The 12,164-nt window shown below is 41.5% G+C and overlaps 1 protein-coding gene across 4 annotated transcripts in view; it reads left to right on the top strand.

The window, feature by feature from the left end:
* The window catches only part of UBE4B (ubiquitination factor E4B), a 121,779-nt gene that overhangs the window by 75,581 nt on the left and 34,034 nt on the right, over positions 1-12,164 (top strand). For all 4 annotated transcript variants that reach the window (XM_047083110.1, XM_047083107.1, XM_047083108.1 and 1 more), the window contains 7 exons: positions 886-1,000; positions 4,437-4,520; positions 7,057-7,113; positions 7,687-7,803; positions 7,902-8,000; positions 8,580-8,693; positions 10,146-10,344. In XM_047083110.1, the coding sequence (XP_046939066.1) occupies positions 886-1,000; positions 4,437-4,520; positions 7,057-7,113; positions 7,687-7,803; positions 7,902-8,000; positions 8,580-8,693; positions 10,146-10,344 (785 nt within the window). The remainder of the gene's footprint in view (positions 1-885; positions 1,001-4,436; positions 4,521-7,056; positions 7,114-7,686; positions 7,804-7,901; positions 8,001-8,579; positions 8,694-10,145; positions 10,345-12,164) is intronic.

Raw genomic sequence — 12,164 nt, 5'->3', positions numbered from 1 at the left:
GGTCATCGCTTTCCGTATATCATACAATCGCTTTCTGTTATTCAGTAATAAACAAAAATGGTAGAATAGTTAATTGGGGAATCACCAAAGTATACTACATTATTCACTGATTGTTTCTGAGGGTCCCATAAAGGTTCAATATAGTTCAATAAAAGTATTTGCAGATTTCATGTATTTTCTGAAAAATATCTGAAGGAAACATGATGCAGAAATATCTAAGTTAAAAATGGCAAAGTTACAACATTTATTTGTTCTGGATGTGGTTCTGTTATTTTCTGTACCATAACCATATGTTTTTGAAACTTGTCACAAAGAAGGAAAAGGAAGGGGGTGCCTGGTGGGCTTAGTCAGTGGAGCATACACTCTGGATCTCAGACTCGTGGGTTTGAGCCCCATGTTGAGTGTAGAGATAAATAAATAAACTTCAAAAACAAAAAAACAAACAAAAAAAAGAGAAGAAGGAGGAGGAAATGGTTAAACATGTACCAAAACATAAAAAAAAAAAATTCTATTAAAATTAATAAGAGTTTTTAAAAAGTCCTCAGCTACTGCTGATCTTTTCTTTTCAACTGGATGAGACATAAACAAGTAAAAGAGATACATAAGGCTTCCTTTTTGGGGGTACTGCTTTATTTTTAAAGGGTCGAATGTAGGAAAACATTGATTCTTTGAAACTTTCCATAGTCTCTCGTTAAAAAGACCAAAAAGGGATTATTAACAATAGGAAAGGTGATCTTTTGCCTAAAACCGTTACGTAGAGTATTTGGGAGATTCCAAGTTTGACTTTTGACTGGACACTTCCGCTGACGTGACAGCCCGTGTGCCATGTTGTCACCCAGTGAGGAGCTGAGCCATCACAGTCCTTGTCTTTTTGTGGGTTGGCAGGTCCGTGCTCCAGCCGTCCTTCCTGGTGCCGTATATGCTGTGCCGGAATCTCCCGTATGGCTTCATGCAGGAGCTGGTGAGAACCACTCACCAGGATGAAGAAGTGTTCAAGCAGGTGAGGGTTTGTGCGTTCGTTACCGAAGCTTTTAGCCGAGGAGCTCCTGTGCTGATTTCTAAAGGCACCATGTATTGGAAACTTCTGTTTCTGACTGTGATCTGCATGCATTATTTGCTCAGAGAGCTTAGCTTCCTTCCTTTCTTTCTTTCTTTTTTTAATGTTTTATTTATTTTTGAGAGAGATACTTGGAGTATGAGCAGGGGAGCAGGGAAGCCGGGCAGAGAGAGAGGGAGACACAGAATCTGAAGCATACTCCATGCTGTCAGCACAGAGCCTGACGCGGGGCTCGAACTTGTGAACTGCAGGATCGTGACCTGAGCCGAAGTCGGACGCTTTCTCTCTTGAGATGATTGGATTGACAGCTGCATTGTTCCAATCATTTGTCCACCTCAGTCAGTCAAGCATCGAGTGTTTTAAACAGTGCGTTAGTGCCATGGGAGGGAAGCACTAGCAGGCCCAGTCCCCGATTCCAAGGCTCTTTTAACACAAGAATACCGAGAGGTAGCATGAGACACAATGTGCGTTTGCCGGTTGAGTCATATTGGAAATTCTCTGAGTTTACAGAAAAAGAGCAGTAAGTCAGTGACTAAATTAGCTCCGTGGCAGTCTGCGCACCCATAGAATCTTCTGTCTTCTCACCACTAAACTGGGAATGAGATCTCATGTCTTGCTAATGACTTCTCTCATTAAGTAGTCATACAGTTTTTATATCTCGCCGTGTGAAGTCAAGTGGAAATGCAGATAGGGGATATTTTGTAATAAAGCTGTTTATTTAGCCTCAAAGGTCTCTTCATGGTGAAACTTTGGCATCGCTTTTGGTGGTTGTTTTCCGGCCTGTGTTGTGAACACTTTGCCACAGCAACTTTCACACAAGCCACATCCCTTGATGGAGGGATTTTTAAGACATTTTCTTACAGTAGACTGTGTGATCATGAAAGAGTAGCTGTCATTGATAGGATTCCTTGTCATCTATTTGAATACCTAGTATTATTTGTCACTATTAATTCTAAGGCCTTTGAAATCTCAGGAATTGTGTTTTACCAGCTTCCCAAATATTAGTAAAGGATGAATCTGGGAGCCAAGCTCCCAGTTAGTATTGTGACTATGTCTGGAATTCCTCGAGTACTTTCCTTGGATGTGTCTAGAATTCCTCGAGTACTTTCCTTGGATGATGGTCTTGTTGACTTGCAGGAACACTTAATGCAGCATAGTGAGCTTTCCTTCTCTAGAAAGGTAAGCGAACTCTGTTGAAAATAAATAGCTGTCTCGTGAGGTTCAAGCACACACTCTGGTGTGTGTGCGATGTGCACTAATTAGATTCCTTTTGCTCTTCTACGAGACCTCATTTGAGGAACCCAGAGTAGCTTTAGCTATATAAAACCAGCCCAGTGATCAAGGGCGTGGCGGGCGGGGGGGGGGGGGCTCAGTTAAACGTCCGACTCTTGGTTTCGGCTCAAGTCATGGTCTCACGATTCATGAGTTCAAGCCCTGTGAGGGGCCCTATGCTGACCGTGCAGAGCCTGCTTGGGATTCTCTCTCTCCCTCTCTCTCTGCCCCGCCTCTGTACTCACACACACACTCTCTCTCCCTCTCAAAATAAATAAATAAACTTTAAAAAACGTTTAATAAAAATAGAAAGGTATAACATCAGCCCAGTGATCAGCTGACAGGGGTACTGTGCCTATTTTATTCTAAAGAAACTTACACAGAGTTAACGCAGTGATCTCTTTTTTTTTTTTTTAATTGATTTGAAATTCCCATAACATAAAATTAACCAATTCAGTGGCATTTAGTACATTCACAGTGTTGTGCAACCACTATTGCTTTTTAATCACAGCATTCTGATGCCTTTTCTGTCACTCAATCACGAACGCTTCTTCTCTGTCTTACGAGTTACCTTGCATTTTTTCTAGAGAGAAATAAATGATGAGTGAGTGGACTTTGAATCACCAACAAACATATACCGCATAAACACCACACATACACCATACATAAAATCCATCAAAAAATAAAAATAAAAATACATAAGTCACAAATACCATAATGCTTGACTATTTGAAAAATATTAGACCTAATAATACCTTGTCTACCGTAAATTAAATCCTACCTGCAGAAAAAGATAACTCTACTAGAAGGATAAATACGATAGCATTCTGGGGGAAAAGTTTGAGAGTTTTCTAGTGACCAGTTGTGAAATTTATTTTTGGTGATTTGGGAACTTCAGTTTTGTTTTTTTCTTGATTGTAATTTTGTCATTTCCCCGACCCCACACCTAAGCTTTACCTGTCCGTGTTTAGCTAGCTTCCAACAGTACGTTACTTCTACCCTGATAGTTTGAGTTGCAGAAACTAGAACCATCTTTTCCAGAGCTGTCTTTTTATCTCAAGACACTCCACAGGCACTTTGTAATCCAGGGTACTTTTTTTTTTTTTTTTTTTTTTTTAAATCCTGTGCTCCTTAAATGAAACTGCTTGATACAATGGGACGAAATTAGTAGGAGAGGGAATTTGTCAGATTTTCTAGTGGCTTTATAGAATACTCCCATTTCAGCTTGTTGGCATTTGGATTGTCAGCTGTTGTTTATACCATTTTCTACTTAATGTTATTAGTCTGGAATCCCGGCCAACTCCCTAAGCGTGTCAATCAGTGGGCGCATTGTGACATTTGAAGATGAGTTGTACTGAGCAGATCTTACATGGTGATAATGTGCCCTGGCATTAGTGATAAATGTGTAAAAATAAACATAGGTGCCCTCCTTAAGCTCTGATCTCACGTTATTGTATTAATTATACCACACATGGAGGTAAGTCATTCTAATCAAGTTTTCTTTTATATTTTCAACATTTATCAACCGTCTTTTTACTCTGCATAATTAAAGTTAATATCACGATAATAAGATCCATTACAGGTTTATTTTTCTTGTTCTCTTCAAAATAAATAGGGAGAGATGAGAAGAATCAGATGGAGGTGGGAGAGCGGCAGCAAAGACTTTTTCAAAATACTGATAGAGCTGGGAAAATATTGGAACATTTAGTCCAGCTTCTGTACAGATTATAGGTGCTTGGTAATCAGAAACCTATTCATTGCTGAGATGTACAGAATTGAGTTGATAAGGTGAGGACCCCTTGGGGACTCCTAGAACAGGCTCGAAAATTGTGAGTTTCTGCTGAGTCCCTCGGAGTCCTGCCAGAGAATTAGGACTCACCGAATCCTGTTACTTCTGGAAAATTCAGCTATATTACTTTATGGTTAGCCTCGTCGAAGGATAGAGCCACATGCCATGGCTAGATACTAGACCCCTTTATAAACAAAACAGGTTTTCCCTGGGGAAGGTGGAAATGCTTGGACATTCAGATTTGGCACTTTATTTAACATGCCTCCTGTTCTTACATTTTCCTGAACTTACAGTTCTGATTTATTTTTTTTCTTACAGATCTTTATCCCCATTTTACAAGGCCTGGCTCTCGCTGCCAAAGAGTGCTCCCTCGATAGTGACTACTTTAAATACCCCCTCATGGTAAAACTTGGCTCTTTTTCTTTAAGCCATTCATTAGATGCTTTTCTTCCAGATTATTTTAACGCACACTTTTCTTTCAGGTCCGCGATTAACCTTGTTTTCACATTTAAAACATGAAAGCATTGCGTTGGCCTTGCGGTGTTTGCTGTGAAGAGAGTTTTAGCGCTGGGACGTGTTCCGCCCATCTGAGCCCTAGACAGGAGTCGGGGACGCACCCTTAAAATGCACTTCCCCTTCTAGCGTAGCTTATGAAAATGACAATTCTGGGCGGTGTCCTTCTGATTCTCCTAACAGGCATATAAAAACTGCAATGAAATTTTGTTACTGAAAAAATTTTTAAAAGCTATTACAAATTCAAATAAGAAGGTAGAGCTGTACTAGGAAAACTAGTCCAACTTTATGTAGTGACTTTCTACGGAAAAGCCTCAGTAGTTTGCTTGTTTATCTTCCCCGTTCCCTTCAAGTTTCATGTGGGAGACAGATCTGCTCGTCTCTGTAAGGTACTTAAGAGCAAGCGTTGAGTCATGGACAGAACTTTCCTCCAGATTCCCATCGAGGGCCTTGGTTGTTGTGAAAACAGCTAGAACCAGGTAGAAGAAAAAGGCAGGGGCGGGGGAGGCTCTTCTCTGAATTTGCTTCTTGGAAATTTTTGGAGAAAACTACCCTGATGTCTATTTTTCACTCTAGAAATGTGAAGGAAAAAGGATCAAAATACGAAACGAGCCAACTCTATGAATAAATACAACCTTGTGTAAGCCAAGGCCCTGGTTACACTGATATTTTTACTGGAGTTGTTCCTTTTACTCATTCTTCCTACTGACTTAATTCCATTTTCCCGTTAACTCGGTACCCACCGAGGACCTATTCTGTGCCAGATACCGGGGCTGCTTAGACAAGGTGCCCCTCTGCGAGTTGCTCCCGACCTACTGCAAAACTCAAGTCCACAACAGCACAATCAGATAATCACACCGTGATAAATGCTAACACGGAGAGGTACACGAGGGGTGCAATTATCTCTTTTAATACATCAATTTTAGTATGTGTGCTTAATCAAAACTGAGCTAAAAGTCTTAAGTGCTGGGAAATCAGAAGGTGAAATGGGAATTCTTAGTTTTAAAAATAACTTTGAATGGCTACATGTCAAGGCTCTTTCCACTGCACATGCTATTCAAGTTTCTAATAAAATTCTGTTAATCCTTATGCACTTTCCTGTCTGTGCCAGATAAAGGGAAGTGAGATCATCTGATTGTTTGAGTTCAGTGATGAAATGAGTGCACATTAATTATCACTCTATTATGTAAATGTTCCTTCATGGAACTGTGGGCTTTTCTGTTGGGGACTGATGTGGTTTGATGTTTCGGTAAGGAGCTTTTAGTGTCAGATATCAACAAAACGTTCTTGGTCAAAAGACAAAGGCCTCCATTATGACAGACAATAGTTTGATTTTATACCATTAGTGCTGCTCGGATGGCCATGAGAGTGCGGTGCAAGGAAGGACAATGGGGGCAGGAAGAGGAAGACCGCTGCAGCTAGAATCAGAAACAATCGTGATTATTCTCTGGCTCAGCGCATCCCTGCGTTGCCATACCCTGGAATCAATGGGGGATCTTCAAAAAATACCGCCACCCGGCTCCTAGCCGTGATTCCCCCCATCATGGGTGTGGTGAGGGTGGGGCCTGGCATTGGGCTTTTCCAGCTTCCCAGGTGATCCTCTTGTGCAGCACCATGTGGGAACCCCTGCGCTAGGCACTGAGAGCTTTTCCTTTGCGGTAGCTCTCTGAGCCTCAGTGGCACCTCGAGGCACATCAGCGCCTAAGTGCGTCGACTCAGAAGCTTCCATTGACTGGTTTAGCAACCTGTGTAGCTCTCTTCAAATCACAGAAGATTAAGCTCACTGTTAAAGTAGCATTTGACTGGAATACTATGGCCATGTTAAACTGTGTTCATGCCCCTAAAAACAATTTTTTCTGCTTCCCTAATGTGAGAATGATTGGAGCTCCAAAGGAAAGTGTTGGAGTTCTCAAAAACATCAGAGGTCTTGAAACCATGTAATACTTTTATTTTATTTTTTTCCATGTAATAGTTTTAAATATGTTCTGAATTTGGTTGCTTATTAGATTGTAATTAGTGGTAGTGCCAATTAGCACTGGAAAGAGTAGTCATCTAAAGTTTACGAAGCATGTCTTTTTTGACATGGAGAGATGTTAAGTGAAAACATCATTTTTTTATAAAAATATACACATTTATCTCCGTGTGTGTATGCACAGAAGTATCTCTGGCAAGCTATTAACTAAGATATCGATAGAGGGTAAAGTTTATGAATGATTCTTAGCTTCATTTTATATTTCTGTTTTATCTGAAGTTTTTACATTGAGCGGGAATTAACTGGTTCATCAGAAAAGCAGTGAAGCTGTTAGTGTTTTGGAAGGAATGCATAGAAATTTATAGCAGCATTAAAGCTGTGCCTTGATAGTACACGTGGCAGTCAGTTTAAGGTGAAATACGCTTAAGCGACCCTTTCTGATCTTATTTCTAGGCTTTAGGCGAGCTCTGTGAAACCAAGTTTGGGAAGACACACCCTGTGTGCAATTTGGTGAGTGCCTTCCTAACGGACTTTCATATATTCGGGGGATGTCTAACTCAGAAGATCTCCCTTGAGTAACATTATCTGAAAGACATCGCTGAGAGGACATTTAGAGGAGATGTAGGTAGCACGTCCGGGGCGGCTCGCAGCGGTTCAGTCAGTTAACCCTGCTCGTTACTGCCTGGGATCGTGTCATTTATCTTCTTTTGTGGTTTCTGTAGAAGTATGGTGCAACTAGGCAAGCAAGTCCTATGGAAAACTTGACCTGGCCTTTGAGAGTGGAAGAGTAGCTCGTCTGTACTCTGTCGAAGAGCTTCTTGAAACATAAAAGTTCAGAGACTATCTTGTAAAAACGCAGAGGGGTTGGAGGCTTCTCCTCCTCCATTGGAGACGAGAAAATACCAACGGGGTTCCTAGCACTTTGTGAGCTTTGGGTTTTTGTGTGTTAGCTGTCAGCCGTCGTACTGGTGGCTGAGAGCCCACTGAACAGGTTGGCTGGGGAGAACTCTGTTCCTTACGTTTTCCCCTCACTTGCCGACTTAGCAGCTTGATTCGCTTCTTCCTTTTTTTTTTTAAACGTAGGTTGCTTCTTTGCCGTTGTGGTTGCCTAAATCCTTGAGCCCTGGCTCTGGGCGGGAGCTGCAGAGACTCTCTTACTTGGGGGCTTTCTTCAGTTTCTCAGTCTTTGCAGAAGATGATGTAAGTACGGTAGCCATTTGCACTCGGCTGCTCTTCTGTTGAGATCCCTGCCTGAATGTATGCTGTGTATGGGTTGAATTGTTTCCTTCTCTTTCCAGGCTAAGGTGGTTGAGAAATATTTCTCAGGGCCTGCCATTACCCTGGAAAACACTCGCGTGGTTAGCCAATCACTGCAGCACTACTTGGAGCTGGGAAGGGTAGGTGTTTGAAAATTGCATTCAAAGGATGAGTGAAAGAGAAGTTGCATGTCAGTAACCTGTGCCCTGAATGAGAACTGTCGCAATACTATGTGGCATCACGGGGTACTGGTTCTGAGGTTAGTGGCCATGCCGTCTCTGCAGCTTGTCCTCAGGCCTTTAAAATACGAGACTGAGCGAGCGCTGTTAGTTTGCATATACTCCTTGATGACCCAAGTATAGTGTGTGTCCCAAATATAGATTAACGTGTCTTCAGTTCTGAAACTTTAGCAGCAAAATTCTAGGCTAACGATAGCATCATTAAGGTAATTTTGATCCTATCCCTCAAGGAAACGGCGAAGGCCATTTTATTACAACTGTAACTCCTTCCCCCCACTCCGTAATCCACTTCCACGCGAATCGTCTTGACACAGTTGAATTTGGGCATTTCTGTTCCTCTTGTAGTCAGCTTCTCCTAACGTGAGTGGAAAGAGTAGAGGAGAGAAAGGCGGAAGAAGCCTAGCTGTTCTCGAGGTCAAAAGGAACAATTCATTAAAGTAAAATTTTAATTTTTTTCTTCCTTTAAAAAAATAACTTCAGCAAGAGCTCTTCAAGATTCTGCATAGTATTTTGTTAAATGGTGAAACCCGCGAGGCGGCTCTCGGGTACATGGCAGCTGTGGTCAATGCCAATATGAAGAAAGCGCAGATGCAGGTAGGACTCCGAAGGACTTTTACTTCTTGGTGTAATTCATTCACCTAACTTGTGTTTACTCGGAAACAACACCAGGCACTGTTCTGGCCAATGGAGACGCAGTGTCGAGCAAGATAGAAGAGCTTCCTGCCTCTGTGGAGCTTACGTTCTCCAAGCTAAATGGTAGACACATAAACATATTATCTCAGGCCGTCCTAGAATCTGTGAAGCAAGTAAAGCAAGGTCGAGGATTGAGAGTAACTGGACGTACCAGGAGGAAGGTATGGGAGTGATTTTTGATCAGGTAGTGGGGAAGACCCTTCTAAGGAGGTGCTGTGTGATCAGAGACCTGGCTCGTGTGAAAGTCAGCCATTACAAGGCTGGAAAAAGAGTTTTCTAGACACGGGTGAAGCACCAAAGGTGGGAATGAACTAGCTTCGGAACAAGCTACACGTGCAGACGTCAGTGACTGAGGGTGTACAGGAAAGAGAATGGCGGGTCATGGGCTAGCGGGATGGGCAGAGGCTCCCTCAGACCAGGGCTGACGTGGTAAGAACCGGAATGGGGAAACACTGGAGGCTTTTGCGGCAAGGAAGCCACCAAATGTGCTGTGGGAGGAGGGACAGAAGCAGACCCGAGGCAACCAGTTACAAGGTTATAAGCGTACCAGATCTGGTGAGGAGACTGGTGGCTTGGACGACTTTGCAAAGGTAGAAAAGTTAGAAGGGCATCCTTCCTATATTATTTACAAGTAATGAACGAAAGTGTGACCTTCCTACTCAGAAGAAGAAACCGGTTTAGAGAACTGCGTGAGACTGCCTGGGCTTCCTGCCGTAGCCCCACCATTTACTAACCTGATGGTGGGACCTTAGATAGTTATTTCTCTGTGCTTCAGTTTCCTACGTGCTAAGTGGGAGGAATAATAGTACCTAACTGTGGATTTAGTATCTGTAAAGCTGTTAGAACAGTGCCTGGTGCACCGTGGACACTCAATGGATGTTAACTACCATTATTACAATTATTCTATTACTGATACAGGACTTGGCTAATGATGTTGACCAGAGAACCGATTAGCCAAATGGTAGTGAGCAAAACTAGGGATTTGATGCTCTTGGGGGGGAAATAAAGAAGAGAAAGGAAGCAACATATATTGTGCTTCTACTTAATTAATTTTGAGGATCTTGGGCAAGTCACTTAACTTCTCTGAGCCTTAGTTTCCCCCTCTGTAAAATGGGAATGACAGTGGCACTGACTTCCAAGGGCTGTTCTGAAGATTCAGTGAGAGGATGTATAAAATGCTTCACATATGATCAATAGTCCAAAGAGCACCTGCTAATAGAATGACAGTGGTGACGATACTTGTCCTCTCTTCGACTTTGGGGTGAATGTCTGGTCTCCTTATAAAGTTGTGCCCAAATTTCCATCTAAATCATTGTTTTAAATCCCTCCCCCCTTTTTTTTTGTATTTCACAGACAGATGATAGATTGGTATCTACAGATGGATTCATGCTGAATTTCCTTTGGGTGCTGCAGCAGCTAAGTACAAAGATCAAGTTAGAGACGGTGGATCCCACGTATATATTCCACCCAAGGTGTCGGATTACTCTTCCTAATGACGAGACGAGAGTGAACGCGACTATGGAGGATGTGAACGACTGGCTGGCTGAACTTTGTGAGTGACGCACGCGTTCATTATTAGACCGTTAAAGCGCCACTCTTTTATTTGAAAAATTGTTTTCTGTTTAAAAAAATTTTTTTTTGATGTTTATTTATTTTTGAGAGAGAGAGAACAAGCAGGAGAGGGGCAAAGAGAGAGGGAGACCAGAATCCAAAGCAGGCTCCAGGCTCTGAGCTGTCAGCACAGAGCCCAATGCGGGGCTTGAACTCACAAAGCAAGAGATCATGACCTGAGCGGAAGTCAGTCACTTAACCAACTGAGCCACCCAGGTGCCCCTGAAAAATTGTTTTTAACTTATTTTATTTGGATGCTAGTGATTCCTCACAAATTGTTATTTTTTTCTCCAGAAGATGAATTTATGAGTCAGAGATACACAGTAAAAATTAATGCAGTAAAAAAGTTCTTGATTTACCCGAATAGAAACACAGAGCAACTGGAAGGAAATGTACTCACAGTAAAACAAAAAAGAAGTAATACAATAAAAATGATAGTGGAGACCTAATTATTATATGGAGTTTGCATATACCAATTAAAGTTCTCATGAAATATTCATAGATCTTGACGAATTGATGGTATTAAAATAGGAATATCTTCAAGGTGCTACGATTGTTGATCTTATTTCTTTGTTAGAAAACATGTCAATGACAGATGTCAAAACCCTTTGGCATTTATTTTTTCACATAGTATAAAATCGTTCATGGAATAGGAGAGAGATTCTATGCTTACCCGGCAGCATCATGATCAGGTGTGTGTACATGTTCCAGAAGAACATTGTTTTTTAAGTTTATTTATTTATTTAATTTTGAGAGAGAGCGAGAGGGAGAGAGAGAACCCCAAGCAGGCTCTGCACTGTCAGTACAGAGCCCGTTGCAGGGCTAGAACTCACGAACCATGAAATCATGACCCAAGCCGAAATCAGACGTTTAACCGACTGAGCCACCCAGGTGCCCTTCCAGAAAAACATTTAAGCTACAATAAGAATTAAGCAGGGGCACCTGGGTGGCTCAGTTGGTTAAAGGTCCGACTTCCTCTCAGGTCACGTTCTCACGGTTCGTGAGTTTAAGCCCCGCATAGGCTCTGTGCTGACAGCTTGGAGCCTGCTTTGGATTCTGTGTCTCCCTCTCTCTGTCCCTCCCTCACTCATGTTCTGTCTCTCTCTCACAAGAATAAATAAACCTTAAAAAAAAAAAAAGTATATGATGAACAATAACATTAGTATTTTTTAATTATTAACAACATTTTTTTAATATTTATCTTGGAGAGCGAGAGACAGGGAGTGAGTGGGGGCGGGGCAGAGAGAGAGGGAGACACAGAATCCGAAGCAGGCTCCAGGCTCTGAGCTGTCAACACAGAGCCCGACGCGGGGCTTGAACCCACGAACCATGAGTTCAGTGACCTGAGCTGAAGTCCAACACTTAACCGAGCCACCCAATCACCCTATAAAGTTAGAATTTGAGTAGTGTGATTTGAACAAGTAGCTACTGGTATAGGCTTGGACTCATATCATGGACTAGTAAGTTCCAGAAGAATCAAAGGGTTAAACATTAAAATATATATATATAATAATATTTATATATTAATATTAATTATTAATGTAACTAATATTAATATATATATTATAAATATATAAAATAAAACATGGAAAAAAACAAACAGGATTTGACCCAGTCATGAAGAAAACAAATTTATAATGGTTTAAGAAATGAAGCAAATCATCAGAGACAATATGTATATAAACAGCATCTTAATATGTAAATATACTTTTTCTGGAGTGAGACTAAATGAATATGTAAAATTTAAAAACGGGTCAAAAT

The sequence above is a fragment of the Lynx rufus genome, unplaced genomic scaffold, assembly GCF_022079265.1.
Source record: "Lynx rufus isolate CCGP_SWC_20201006 ecotype Redwood Valley unplaced genomic scaffold, mLynRuf1.p SCAF_2, whole genome shotgun sequence".
In the NCBI taxonomy this organism is placed as follows: Eukaryota; Metazoa; Chordata; class Mammalia; order Carnivora; family Felidae; genus Lynx; species Lynx rufus.
The sequence above is the reverse complement of the archived record's forward strand: the minus strand, read 5'-3'. Positions and strand labels throughout refer to the sequence as shown.